Raw genomic sequence first — 15,124 nt, 5'->3', positions numbered from 1 at the left:
ATATAGTGAGCAGATGATCTTACTGCTGGAGTGTTTGATTATGGTAACCTTCCTGTCACACTATAATGCTATTGTAAATTCACCATTTCAATTCTTGTAGAATTCAATGGTACTATTGCAATCTAGATGATTGTACTTCCAACGGAAACTCGTTAGTCATTGTAGCTTTTGCTCATTAAACTATATTTCGTTCACCGCATTTCTTTCCAATATCGTTAATGATATTTTTCTCTTCTGTGCGCACAGCCTCATAATTATTGAACGTTATGTAATGTCAGTAATGACTCAAGTTTTGAAACACAGACATTAGGCTTAATTTGAAAACTAAGCAGCACGAAACGTACTGAATGTTATTTGGGGACACGCGATACGACAATACGGTACTAATTACAATTGATTTCAGCAGAGGCTACTCAATGCCACCGTACTACAGAACAATCATGTTTAGGAATATTGCAGCCTATTAAAATGTATTACGAGCTCGGCAATCTATAGTTGAACAAATTACAATATTTTTCATCTACTTTGGATTGTATGTAATCTATATTAGAGTATTCAATAACCAACTTATTATCATATTTTTCAGTGTGTAATTACACTTGGAAGAAATTTACAGTGTCTACTTGGTTTTTTGTTGTTTGACTTCATCCATAGCTTACACAGTGGTGGTGGTCGTCGGATCAAAAAGAATAATAATAATTCGTCGGACATGTCGGACCCCGTCGGCAAATTTCTGGCGCCACCGTGTTCAATAGTAAGAAAGTAGTAGGCATATGTTAATGCTAATAAGGTAACAACGAGAGAAAAAAAAAATCGGTAATACTCAGACTACTAATATTAAGCATACTACTACAATGATAATATTAATAATAAAATATCTAATGAAAATAGTAAACCCTACTAATAATAGAACTTAATATGACCTAATAGTAAATTTATAAATACTAATAGGCCTACCTATAATAACAAAAATAACAGTATTAACGATGATGATGATGATGATGATACCATGATACGAGACAGATAATAATTATGATAATAAAAATGACTGAATACTGATACAGCATACTATTACTACTACTACAACTACTACTACTCCACAGGTTGTATATTTTGTGGACATTCTTCTATGGAATTGATTCAAAAAACAATTACAGTACAGTACACTAAATAGATAATAGTTCTAGAGCGGCCTTCGCATTTTGAAATGCGCTATATAAATTTCAAGCATCAGGACAGAAAGCCCTGTTTCATCCCCCGCCATGGTTGCAACTGATAGAACTGTACTGTCACTTAATGATGGCGATTTCATCTTTAGATTTGATGCCGATACTGAATTTGTACTATGAGAACTCTACGTAAGAAGACGGAAAACAAAATAATGATCTTTAATATTTAGCAATAATAGTACATCAACATAATTTAATATTTAAAATGCTCTTGAAACACCAATTAATCTATATATTTTTTCGTTGTCAATGATGAAGTTTGAGAATCTGCTGCCCTCTAACGGGAACAATTTAATTTCATTATTTTGGCCGCTCCTCACGAAACTCTAAACCCCATCCTTCCTTGAGTTTTTGATAACCACGCGATGCAATTGATGCGAAAATACACACAAAAAGGGGAGATGAGTAAGTTGATATTATAACTTTTTTTGTTTTGCACTATGTGTTAGAAGTGTTCAACTGCATAAGTAAAAAGAGTGATAACATTTCGATGATTGGTTGCAGCATATAAAGGCAAGGAGGAGAGGTCAGATTTTCTCTGTCGATGCCATTTTCATCAGGCTGAGACTAGCCTAGGCTTAGCTAAAGCTAGCCTAGACTAGATAGATAGCATAACTCCCTGGCCAGCGCACGCAGTGTGTGAGGACTGGCACGTCAAAGTCAAATTGAGCGTAGTTTGTGCTCTAAACTGTTCAAGTCTGACTGGCCGATCGTTTGAACTCGGCTGCATAGTAGTAGTTGTGGAGTAGGCTATTTACGCCGATCGATACCGTTTCACGTAGGTTAGGTACCGTATATTCTGACATGAATCTGCTGGTCTGCATCACCATCATTCATAATTCCGTGACATTGACAAAATTAAAACCAATAAAACTGAAGGTATGGTAAATGCCGAAATGGTATCCCAAAATCCCCTTTGATTTCATATTTCTTGGTTACTCCTTGTACAATACATCTCACTTTGTGTTTGCTTGTAATTGATCTTTTAAATTAATATTATGATAACTATTTTTATTATTATATTATTATTATTATTTTTATTATTATATTCATTTTCTTTATTATTGATTTCATTATTTTTGTTGTTGCTATTGATTTTTATTATTATTTTTGTTGTTCTGTAATCTAGTTAGCTATGTATTTCTCTTCTCATCTATCGTTTTGTATTTTTTTTGTTTGAATTTTTCTCAACTTGTAATTTGTATGTTTTATGGATGCACCACATTTTTGTGTGTGCCACTGTTTAAAAAGTGAGAGCCAAATAAAACTGAACTGAACTGAACTGACAAACAGGCTAGGACTGGAGGAGTGCAAAAAAAAGCCTGTTTTTAGTTTAGGGCAAATAGAAATATTTTTATTATTAGATTTCCCGAATTTTTGACGCGGGTAGGAGTGATTCATTATCACTCCTGCCTGCGTCAAAAATTCGGGAAATTATTGAAGCTGGATTAAAAAATAATTTTTTTAGCCGCATCATTTACTGTATTTCAATAGCATTAAAATAACAATGCAATCTTGTGACTTCAAATACATTTTCTTTAAAAAAAACTATAAAATTAAACCAGTTTTTATACAATATTTACTATTAATAGCCAAAACAGTCCCTCCCTCATTGATAAAAACAAAAGCAAAATAATCTATTGTTCCGATTAAAAAAAAAAGCAGCCCTCCCTTATCAAAGATTGATAATCTAATAAATTTTTCTATGTGCCCTTACCCTTTTCTCAAAGAAATTCCCCATTTGAGGTTCAAAACTACACTAAGGTTTAGAGAAAAGTTTAAGTATAGGCCAGAAAATCCACCTCTCGGACATTTTATCCATGACAAAATCATTTGCTTCCTCAACTAGGCCTAGCCTAGGCCTGTGGTGAAGGTTGGAGGGGGGAGGGAGTCCCTGTTTACTACCCCTGCCACTGGTAAACATATTACTTGAGATATTTTTAACTACTGTACTTACTTATTAATCCTCTTCTGTGCCATCTGGCGCTTGAGGCGACGCAAAGGATCTCCACTTATTTCTGTCTGGTGCAATTTTGAGGGCTGTCTCAAGACTCAGTCCTTTCCTCTTTAAGTCTTTCACAATGGTATTGATATTTTTAAAAATTGTTATAAAATGTGTCTTTACAGTTATTTCAATTATTTTTACAGAGTTCAGTTATATACAGTAGTTGTTTTCAATGTGAAACTAATTTGACCAAATTCAGTCACCAAAACTACAGTAGTACAGTATTATCTAGTTGGTATAACATCAAAACAAACTGCTAGGTGGCAGTCTGTTTCACACAATAATTTAAAGCCTTACCTCGAATGATTATTTTGACTGTTTTTAAGCTCCTCAAACTTGTTTATTTATACATTTTAACGCATAGGCTTAGCCAGCGAGCTGTCCTAAACAATTGTAGGACGTCCGAAAGACGGCCTACAATTGTTTAGGACGGCCACTTTTACCGCGACAACTTGGACGGTTTTGCCTAATCAGCTCGGCCTAGCCTTATTGTGCCTGGTCTACCTTTAGCAATTTCTTATATTCTTCAAATCTATCGAATGTTACAGTACATTAAACTAAAGCTAAATCATATTTACTGTACGTTTGATAAAAACAACCCTTATTGATTGAATGTATGTTGTTTTCGTACCAATAGTCGTTGGGGATTCCCAAAAATTTAAGGATTAACCATTGCCTACCCGGTGAAATGTTCACATACAACACGCATCGTGTTAAAAAAAGCCTAGGAACATTATGTGAGTAACCGTAGCTGTGCGCAATCTATGTCTATAACTGAAATCTTTGTGACATTCAACACTATTCCTTTGAAGACAAAATTCTAACATAGCACCTTTAAATGCCCTCTAAAGATCATAATTTTCTATTTTTTTCCCTTATGTTTGGAAAGGGGCGTGGCCCCAAGTGGGCGTGGCCCGCCCATCAAGTGAGTGCCATGCCCACTGGCTTCCATTTTGGATGGCCTATTTCGTTTTTCTGGCAAACCCCTGTTTTAACGTAAATTAACATTGAAAAGCTTTGGTAAATGTTGCTAAAAAAACTTAATGGTAATTTTGACCCGTTAGATATGAAATTAAGTGAAAGAAACAGATAGAAAGTTGTACACAGTGAGCATAGCCTCGTACCGCTGACTAATTGGCCATCGTAGTCAAAAGAAACATCTTATTCTACAATTCAGCAAATAAAGTTTGTATTAATAGTTTAAATATGTTTCATTCAGAAATTGCAAAAAAATGACTTGGTGACGGTATTTAAGCTGAATGTGTACTGTCCTAAATTAACTAACAATCACCTTAGTCAGCACCGGATGGGTTTTAACGTCTGAAGTAATTTCCTTTGCTATTTATTTCCATTCATTTGCAATTAGTTTTTTTATGTTTCAACAAAAATGGGGGCAGGGGGCGGTGGGGGTGTCACTGGTTCTCAGACACCCCTGGTTACACCACTGATAGTAGCTACAAAATCAAGCTTTTTAAAGTGAGGTGTCAAAAGGAGAGGAGAACCAATTGTTTGCATTATTTTTCAAAATTGATAATATTTCCAATAGTATACCCAGTTAGATAAAGTAATATTCCATTATTTTGTGATGTGAGCTTCTTAAATTTATCTGCAATTCAGCTTCAGATGCCATGGAATGTTTTTTATGTGATTTTTCTGCTCTTGTGACTTAACTTTCTCAATATATTTTAGTGTGGTTGCAAGTGTATTGTTCAATAGTTTATTGTATTCCTATCCTTGTATTCCTACTGTAAAATTATTTTATTGAATGGTTCACAAGTGCGCTCAAGATTTGTAATTTCAGATATTGGATATTATGTAAACATTATGTATAGTCAGTTTTAAAATTAAAGTTGGAACACTTCTTGCATCAAAAATTATTTGCATTCTTTTTGATACAAAATGACAATTATAATTCAAAGTCGTGCAAAATGTGGAATAATATATCAAGTACTATGTGCGATTGAAATTGCACACATCTCGTCAGTATGGATTGGTAGATCTTAAGGTCATAGTTGAAATTGGTACATATTTGATTGAAGATACCTGTAGAGATTCCTGCAGTGGGCTTGTTATTGTTAGGACCAGCTGCTGATGTTTCATCTATCTCACTGGCAGACACTTATAAAGCAGTGGTCATATGTATTCTATCACCCAATCATGGGTTTGCGTGAAAATTCTTGTATGCCATAAAATACACAGTACTTCTACAATTTACAAGACACTTAGGTAAACTGTAAGGCTTTAATGTAAAGTATATCAGAATAACTATAAAAATATTAACCTTTTAAAGGAAGATTCCTTTTAGATGGATTATTTAACTTGGCAGTTGCACTGGAGCTGATCAGAACATAATCCTAATGGATTTTATTGAAAAATTGACATTTTAAGAAAGTAAAATATCTAAACCTATTAGCCACAGTTACTGGAAAGAGGGCCAAAAGTTTCTGCTTTAAATACAAGTGAAAATGCTTTATAAATGTCAGACTGGTAAAAAGAGAATTGGACCATTGTTATTTATACTTCAATGGTTAAATATTATACCAATAAGTTATGAACTTAATTTCCTTGTGGAGTTTTTTTTAGTAAGTTGGACTTTTTTTATATCTTGTTTAGCTGAACCTTCTCCAACAATAATAATGATATACCCATTTCTTCCTTCAATAAATTAAAAGCATTTATAATCCCATACTGTACATTGTTTACATTCAGCAAAATTTTAATTTTATTTTCTCCTCCGATGCTTTTGGCAAAACCACTGTTTAGAATAAAAAAATTAATTATCGGTCATTTGAAAGCTTAAAAATAGTGTGGAAAATGTAAACAGGTATTTTTTTGTTTTTTTGCTTGTTGTTGATGCTGGTATTGGGATGCCATACATCATAATTTTCAAAAGAACTTTGCTGGATATCAGAACGCTCTGGGATAACCTCACAGAACAATATATGGAAAATTCCAGAAAGTGAAGAAATATTTTGTACTGCTCAGTAAAACTGATCAAATTTGTTATTGTTTTTTTTTTCTCTCAATACCATGTAGTGATGTATATTTCTGGGGATATGAATTCCAAATTAAAGAGAGAATTGAAATGAAATTAAAATGACACTTTGTCTAACCAAACAATAACAAAGACAAATTACAAGAAACACAGAACATGCTACTGTAAGGACTTGTGAAATTACAACCATTTAGTAAAAACAACAAGTGAATCTTTAGTGATCTTTTGAAAATAATTAAATCTGAAGTGCCTTCAATATATTCATTTTGGAGATCATTTAAAAGTCTTGTTTGAAAATTGTAGATGAATGGAATATTAAGTTCTGTTATGTGAAATTTTAGGTGATTATTGTATAGTATTATGGGATTGAAAATGTTAAAGTTACAGTAAATGTTAAAGATACAGTACTTCTGCAGGATAAAAAGAAGGAAAATAGGCTTAGTACTGTACTTCTGCAGGATAAAAAGAAGGAGAAATAGGCTTCAGCGGGAGCTTGTGCCATGCCCTATACTGCCTTTGTTTACTAATCATGTATCTTAGACATGGAATTTGGTTACTAGGAAATGTGTGGTGCATTTTTTTGTACAGTAATAAGGTACTTAAGATGACACATTACCCATCATGCACTTCCATAGGATTTACCCAAGATGACACATCATGCACTTGCACTGGATTTACCTTTTCAGCCATCTTTAAATGCGAGACGACAACATAGTGTCTTTGCCCCGAGACACAAACACAAGAAAAACAATCTACATTGGAATAGAATCTCTTTGTAAACAATTCTATTTTTGTTGGCCTGGTGAAGGAACAATAATAATAAATTCTTTCGGTACACCACGGATCATATTAATTATTAGAACTATCTACTGTACATGGTGTACATGTACCACAAGCATTTTATTATTATCATTCTATTTTATTTATAGGCAAACATTGGCGTTCCCTAAAGAGAGAAGCCAGGAGAGTTTGTTTTCCTTGTATGTGATGTTAAACACTTCTGTGGTGTCAATTTTGCATGTTTGTTAGGGTAACCCATTCTTTGTGGGTTTTACTCATTGTGGTGTAAACTCATTGTTTGTTGTGTAAACTCATTCATTGTTTGTAGTGTAAACTCTTTCCATTGTCAATGGTGTAAACGCTGTGCTACCTCTACTACAGTATACTTATAGCTTTAGTGATTCAATGTCAAAATTGACAAATTTTTGTGTTTTTCAATTCTGAATTCAATGGTCCATGATCAAAGAGGTTTTAGGTATTGAATAAATCAAGCAAAATAGTAAAATGCCTGGCTAAATATGCATTGAAATTAGTTTAAAGGGTAGCTAAATTAATGTATAAAAACATGTGTCAAATACTGTGTAGACCTAATTGTTTGTGGGAAGAAAAACAATTATAGAACTCTAATAGTGTACGGGGGTAAGCCCAGGGGTGGTGTCAGGCAGTGAAGAGCCAGGTCTTGCACGTCTGGGAGAACTTGCTCTCGTTGGGGGAAAAACACAATTTGGAGAAAAAAACACAATTACATTTATTTAACATTTGTTAGATTTTATAATCCATCAAACACAACAGCATTTCAAATCTCATAGTTTGTCAGGACTTCCTTCTCCCCTGACCCCTTCCAAAAGAATCTGAGGAACACCCGACTACGCCCCTTAACGCTCTGGTTGGAGATATTAGGCCTCCGTCAAGGCATCAGATCACATGTTGGGCGAATCCTGGCACCACTGGAAGGCCTATAATATTCTGATATTAATTTAGTGTTCATTGCAGTATTTGCAACTTATTGGATGTGATTTAACAGGATGTGATTATTTCTATAAAATAATATTACACTGATTATTTTCATGTTTTTTAAATTTGTATTCTTATTGTCAGATTCACCTTTATTCATCACATATCATGTATGCACATAAAATTTATTTCCTGGATAATGTTCACATGCAACAATATTCAAAGATACAATTTATGCAACAAGACATCAGTTCAAATAAACCAGTCCTGATTATATAATCGTGCATTTGCAAAAATGAATTTCCGTGCCTGTTTAGCCCATGAATATTTCTGCCTTGATATACTCTGGGTTTTTTAACTGAGCACTGTATTAAGAGGATTTGATATATTATTTAATATTGTGCAGTTATGGCAGCCTTACATAAGGTTTTGTTAAGTATCCTTGACATCAATACATATTGTCTTTAAGACTGGTAATCCTATAGCGAGTATAACCAAGTTTTCTTAGTCATCCCAGTCATCTAGACAATATTGAAAATAGTATGTCCTGATTGAATCATACTTTGATAAAAAAAAACAAAAGATACTATACAGTATAAACAGTAATGAATCTCTCTTAACATTAAAGTACTAAATTATTTGAATAAATGCCTCTGGGCTTTTATTGTTGAGAAAGGTTTTTGAGGGAGGATTTATTCGAGGGAGGGTTTTATTTTTTTTGGTGTAAATGTACAGTATATACAGTACTCAAATAAATGCCCCTTGATTTTATTGTAAATGCATACTGTACTACCGTCAAAATGTGTTATTGCATGATAATAAAGACTTACTGTTCCCATCAGATTAGAAAAAAAATAATTCTGCTGGAGTAGAACATTAAATAGAATGTTTTAAGAATGACGTTGCTTCCATTAGTTTTGTTTACAGTCTTTTCAGGAGGGTGGGGGCGGGGATGGGGTGCATTTATATCTTAGCCCCACTCTACACAATTTTATGTGTATGGCACTTCTAGATGGCTGAAAATAGCTCTCTGAGACTTAAAATTTGAATGCAATTTTTTTTACCCCCCATTTTTTATTTTTCAAAAATTTAGAAGGTAGTTGGGAGCAGGGGATGGCTGGGCCTCCCCATACCATTGAATCTGTATATTTATATTATTTATTTTTATTTATAACATACGGTATTAAGAGTTTTGATAGTTCTTTCTATTTACAATCTGCAAGTTATATTAATTTTACAATTAAATTAATACTGTATTCTATTTTTCACAGATTACTCTAAGGCATGAAAAAAGTGTTTGGCTACTACCGGTGATTGATGTTTAAGAGTCTTAATTGCGTTAAAAACCTTCACTAATGAGAGACTATCAAGACAAAGACAACATGAGTACTGGAAGTCTGACACCCTGTGGTGTGATCTGGTCAATATTGTCATTTTTTGGAATGTGTCTTGTGTGTGTTGGCTTCTACATGCCATATTGGATAAGAGGACAGATGGTATTTCACCAACAGAACTATACCGTTACATTTGGTATTTTTCGACGTTGCAACTATCCATCAAATGACGAGTTTATTGAGCAATGTGGAAGATATTTGACATTTTACGACATTCCTAGCAATTCTTGGCGTGTCTGTACCATTACGGTCGGAGTAGGATGCGGATTGGCAATGTTGGTGTCGTTCATTGCTCTCTTTGCTTGTTGTATTAAAGACATTGTCTCAAAGAAAATCGGCCGTCTGACGGGTCTGATTCAGTTCATTGCAGGTAACAAACATTAAAGTATTTTAAAACAACATTTAAAAACCAATAAATTCTTAGTGTATATTCTGATAAATAAAGTATGTCAATATTGTTGTAATGTTAATATATTTATTGTTATTAAATTTATCTAATTGAATTATTATAGAGAGAATTAATTATTCGGTTTTGATGATGAGTCTACTATTATGATTTTCTGAAATAAACATTAATTTCAATTTCAATTTTCACAAAAACTTCAAAAAATTGAGAAGGAAAATAGTATAATACAAACAGCAAAATTGAGTTAAAACCACATTAAATTTGTATTGTTACTATTGTTGGTGTTAATAGTAACTCTATTATTAATAATATAATTATTAATATTGTTATTGTATTTATGGAATTTTATTGTTTGTATTCTATAAATTGCAGTTGTAGTTACATTATTACATGTTAGACATTAATTTTTACCTACTGTTTGATGTACATGAATGCCTTAGAAATGTCAAAACCCTACTGATAATAATAAGCAAGATTTGGAGAAAACAAAAACTTGATATAGATAATGAGGTAGTAATTTATTACACTAAATAATTTTTCTTTTTTGGAACTTGTTCATTGGCAACATTTAATTAAAAAAAAATTCAAATGGTACACTAAGTAATATAAAAAAAGGATTTGCCTACCATTTGCAATTACATTGAAGATAAGAGTTATAATTTTACAATGATTATGATAAAAATCCTTTATTAAAATATTCATCATGATGTGATAATAACAAAAATTATATAATAATTAATTAGGTAATTAATTTTGTTTGGATGACATTAGTCGTGACTCAAATGCTCCCCAGGAAGTGGAGAAGGTTGCATTTTGCGTGATTGATTCTGTACTACTGTATGCATAAGATGACCATGGAGAAAAGTGCTTTGTGTAACATGAATAGAAAAACGAACTACTGTATACATTACTGTATAAATAGATGTACTCTTCGGCACAAAAATAAGAAAAAATCTAAAGAATTCTATTGCATGTTTTGAAGAGCTAAACTAATATCAAATAGAACTTTCAACCAGATATAGAACAAAAAAACAAAAAAAAATTTTGTTGATTTGCAGACATTTTTTATACTTAAAAATTCCTTTAATTGGATTACCAGCCAGGGCCTATTACTGATGCAAAAGAATAAAGGAAAGTTATTATTAAACTGTCCGTAACTTGATGGCCATTTTTTCTTCTCATTAATATATTAATTTAAAATTAATAATTTGCTGCAAATTAGGCAAATATGGAAATATATATAGTAGACCCTGAATTGGACATCAAGAATTAAACTTGTTATTTTTTATTGAAGCTTTATTTATTGCTGCTGGATGTGGAATTTATCCAAATGGTTGGAATCATTCGGAAGTTAAGGCAGCATGCGGATTCACATCAGCTGAGTACTCATTAGGTAGGTTCCTTTCAATGTTCCTGATTGAACTGTAGCCTGGAGCTTGATAATTAAATTGGGTTTTGATGATGGGTCTTCCATTATGATTTTCTGAAATAAACGTTAAATTTTTATTTTTACTATTATTCATATTATTCTAAAAGTATTATTATTATTATTATTATTATTATTATTATTATTGTTATTGTTATTATTATTATTACTATTATTATTATTATTATTATTATTATTATTATTATTATTATTATTATGTTACAAAACCTACCTTAATGTGAACCTAGATAATGGAGAAATTAGAGAACAACTAAAATAAAACGATGTTAAGGGGAAAATAACAAAACGACTTAGCGCATATTATTATTATTATTGTTATTATTATTATTATTTTAAATATAATTGTTAATATTGTTACTGTATTATTATTTATTTGAATTTTATTGTTTTTATTCTATTATATTATTATATTCTAGTTGTTCTTAGTTATAATATACATGTGTAACTACTTGTTACTATTAAATTATTACCTACGATATGACTTAAAATATGAATGCTAAAATGTCAAATAAAACTTGACTGATTCACATCAGCTGAGTACTCATAGGTTGGTTGTGTTTACGTTTATGATTGAATACCTGTGATTGCTTGCCTTTCAATCCCAGAGGCTTGGGTTCGAATCCTATGAAAGCCTTGAAATTTTTTTCTGTAATCAACATGTTCCCTTCCTAGTGTAAGCCTCGAAATGAACATTTTGTGAATAAAGCATCACATTCCATCGCAAGTTCTGAATATCAGCCAACCTAGAAGATTCACCCTAGAGCGTAAATATTATGCTGAGGTCCCAACTTTAAAGAATCCACATCTAGGAGATCTGTTTTGAGCTTTCATAAACACATCTGATTATATGTTTTGCTGAGAAATTGATAATACAGTGTATTAAATACTGGAAAAAACATGCAAATATACAGTAGTAAATTTGTGGAAGAATGGCTTATTTTGCTGGTGATTCTTTCTGTCTTGCTCGCAGAGTGTGTGAGACCTTGATCTTTGGGAGAATCCCACGAGTTGTGGGAGAATTGGGATCCCGATTATTTTATTTTATTTTTTTCCTAAATTTCATGTAATTTCATGTGGTTCCAGATAACCTTTTATTTTCCATCAACATTTATATCAACAGAAACCCATATTTGCATGTAGTCATTTGATTTAGTACCTACAGTACACTCAAGATTCATTATTAGATTATTATTTATTAAAGGTCATCCGCTTTCATTCAAGATAGAAAATCAATGCATTTATTAAATTAAAATTATGTTGAATTTTAACCGTTTACAATTAATATTTAATACTGCATTACAGTAATCACATTTAAATCACTTACCCTGTATTTTCACTCACATTTTATGATTCCATATATTCCACACTTAAGGTTCATATTTATTGCATGTGCATCATATTCATCATGTTTTTATTCATTTTCACCCACATTTCATGATTCCATTTGTTACATCATCCATTTTTACTGAAGGTTTATCATTAAATCATTTTGCATCATATTCATTGCATGTTTTATTTATTATTAATCACGTTTCGTGATTGTATTTATGGCATCATTTATTTTTACTGAAGGTTCATGGTAAGGTTGCTTTACATGAACATCATACACATCAATCTAAATATTTTTATTCAAGGTTTTTAATTTTCAATTATTAGTACTATACATGCTCATTAATTATTTATCATCATTTTTACTTTAAGGTTCGTGATTACCGTATATTGCTATAATTATACATCATTATACCACACTGCTCTTTTGTTGTAAATTTATTTTCATTTTGAAAGGGTATTGATTTACATTTACATTACATGTAGGTACAAACTCCTTAAAATTCCTTTTAACTCAAGGTTGTGTCGATTGCATTTATTATCATTAGTGTCTGATTACATAAGGTACGAACTCCTTAACATTAATTTTCCACAATGTTTATGATCGCATTATTACACATAGTTTAAGGTACGAACTCCTTAACATCAATTTGTACTCAAGGTTCGTAAAATTGCATTTATTAACACATATTGTGATTCATTGAGCTTTCATTATTCACATTCTCTAAATGTTTAACATTCATTTTCATTCAAGGTTTATGATTGTACAGGTAAATGTACGTACCGGTACTCAATAAAATTTCAATTTATTTGTATAATGCTGTATTGCATTTTTGACATTCATGGGAAATTCAGACATGAATTGTGACCCAGTGACCCATTAACGTGTTATACAGTATATTAAATATATTTTACAATTCATTATTAGTACAGTAACAATATATTTAGATTTAGTGGTTTTTTATATTTATTTTCAAGATTAATTGAACCAATAGCATCAAGAAGGTGTTAAAAAAATGATTTTTTTTTTCTAAATGCTTAATTTATTAATTAATTATTTATTATATTATTATTATTATTATTATTATTGTTATTATTATTATTATATTATTATATTATAATATTGAGTGATCATCAAAAATTAAAAGATGGATAGGAATATTCTCATCATTCTAATTTTATACCTGGCTGGTGGGGACTTAGCTGGGAAATGTAACATTCGAAAATGTTAGGGATTTATTTTAACCCTACCTCCTACTGTACTTTTACTTCCCCTGCTAATTTTTCTGCAATTTCGTAGTACAAATACCCTAAACCCTGGCTACTCTGACATTTAAAATTCCCAGCTCTTTCCAGTCTGATACATCCTCCAAGTCAGTCCCAGATATATCCTGGCGCTACAGGCACGAAAACTGTCTGTAGGCCTGTGTCCTCAGCTCAGTCCTTGCAAGTGTTGCGCTAATGCTCAGCTGGTCGGGGTGGCAATCACAATTGGCATGTGTATAAATGCGCACATAAATAATTTATACAGTAGGCCTGTGCATAGCACCTTTTACTATTACTTCTGTTCTATATAGATTTTGATTTGATTATTATTATTATTATTATTATTATTATTATTGTTGATTACTATGGTAACTGTGATGGTTTGTTTTGGTTGCAGGAACATGTCAACTTGAGTGGGCGTACTTCATCACAATAGCAGGATGCGTGACCATCTTCATTTGTTCTACTTTCTCCTACAAAGCTGGACAGACAAAAACTGGGCACTACTCAACGTATGCTTTATGACAAACACAGCAAGGGGGTCAGGCCATGACAACCTTGTAAAATATACTCAGAATAATTTTATTGTGGAAAGTTTAACAATTACAGGAAATTGTTTTACAGTTTGAGGAAGGTAGAAAGTGAAAGGGCAAGCCATTTAAAGTGGCCACTGCCAGTGAGTGTTCTTATGCACTAAAACTGCTTGCCAGATTTCTACATACATGCACCACAGTGCTGAGTGTCACAGGTTTTCACCCTCTCCTATGAATTTGGCCCTCGTGTGTACAAATTTATCCCCCTCTGTACCAAAATCCAAAAGGTTAAAAAGACCCTTGTGAATTCAGCTTCCCACATTCTCCAATGGATTTCAGCTTGAGGGCTATTAATTCCCTATGGATTCTGGCTCGGGATAGTGGGAATTTACAGCAGAAAATCTCTTGACTTCGACACAGGCATGTGCTACCTACATTCAATCTGTGATGAGCATGTTGCGAACAAGCACTGGTGAATGGTTTGTTGTTGAGTGAATGCCTTGCCATAATGCCCTGTATAAGTATGATTGACATTATATTCATGCCTAGATTCAGCTATAGAATATGGATACTGTATATATTTTAGAGAATCCATTATATTGCAATGTTAATAGGGTCAATGTATTGCACAGTTGTATGCTACGGGTACTGTAAATGTATAGTATATCTATAATCAAGTTTTTCAAGTTTTGGCCAATAAGTGTTGGCAAATTTTATTTCTCGCCTATAATGGCAGGGTATACTGTAGCATTTTCTGTAGGCAGGATTTCTAAGAGGGTGGGGGTG

The 15,124-nt window shown here is 32.3% G+C and overlaps 1 protein-coding gene across 2 annotated transcripts; it reads left to right on the top strand.

Moving 5' to 3' along the window:
* The first annotated feature begins 1,386 nt into the window (after nucleotides 1-1,386).
* LOC117106682 (LHFPL tetraspan subfamily member 6 protein-like) lies at nucleotides 1,387-15,118 on the top strand. Of its 2 annotated transcripts, none has more exons than XM_033248090.1 (4): nucleotides 1,387-1,634; nucleotides 9,235-9,727; nucleotides 11,058-11,156; nucleotides 14,203-15,118. In XM_033248090.1, the coding sequence occupies exons 2-4, from the start codon at nucleotides 9,319-9,321 to the stop codon at nucleotides 14,328-14,330; spliced, it is 636 nt and encodes a 211-aa protein (XP_033103981.1). In that variant the 5' UTR covers nucleotides 1,387-1,634; nucleotides 9,235-9,318; the 3' UTR covers nucleotides 14,331-15,118. The 2 variants fall into 2 exon arrangements, with proteins under 2 accessions (XP_033103981.1, XP_033103986.1); XM_033248095.1 differs by lacking the exon at nucleotides 1,387-1,634 and adding an exon at nucleotides 1,679-2,007.
* Nucleotides 15,119-15,124: the final 6 nt, after the last annotated feature.

This window comes from Anneissia japonica, unplaced genomic scaffold, assembly GCF_011630105.1.
Source record: "Anneissia japonica isolate Jap-2015-1 unplaced genomic scaffold, ASM1163010v1 scaffold142_len1259957_cov175, whole genome shotgun sequence".
NCBI classification, from domain to species: domain Eukaryota; kingdom Metazoa; phylum Echinodermata; class Crinoidea; order Comatulida; family Comatulidae; genus Anneissia; species Anneissia japonica.
Note: the sequence above shows the minus strand (reverse complement) of the source record. Positions and strands in the feature narration are given on the sequence as shown.

Bases quoted from the DNA above. Each gene is read 5' to 3' on its own strand.
- LOC117106682 (XM_033248090.1), top strand. From the start codon at position 9,319: ATGAGAGACTATCAAGACAAAGACAACATGAGTACTGGAAGTCTGACA. The intron at 9,728-11,057 runs GTAACAAACATT...TTTTTATTGAAG, and splicing joins TCTGATTCAGTTCATTGCAG to CTTTATTTATTGCTGCTGGA. The intron at 11,157-14,202 runs GTAGGTTCCTTT...TTTTGGTTGCAG, and splicing joins ATCAGCTGAGTACTCATTAG to GAACATGTCAACTTGAGTGG.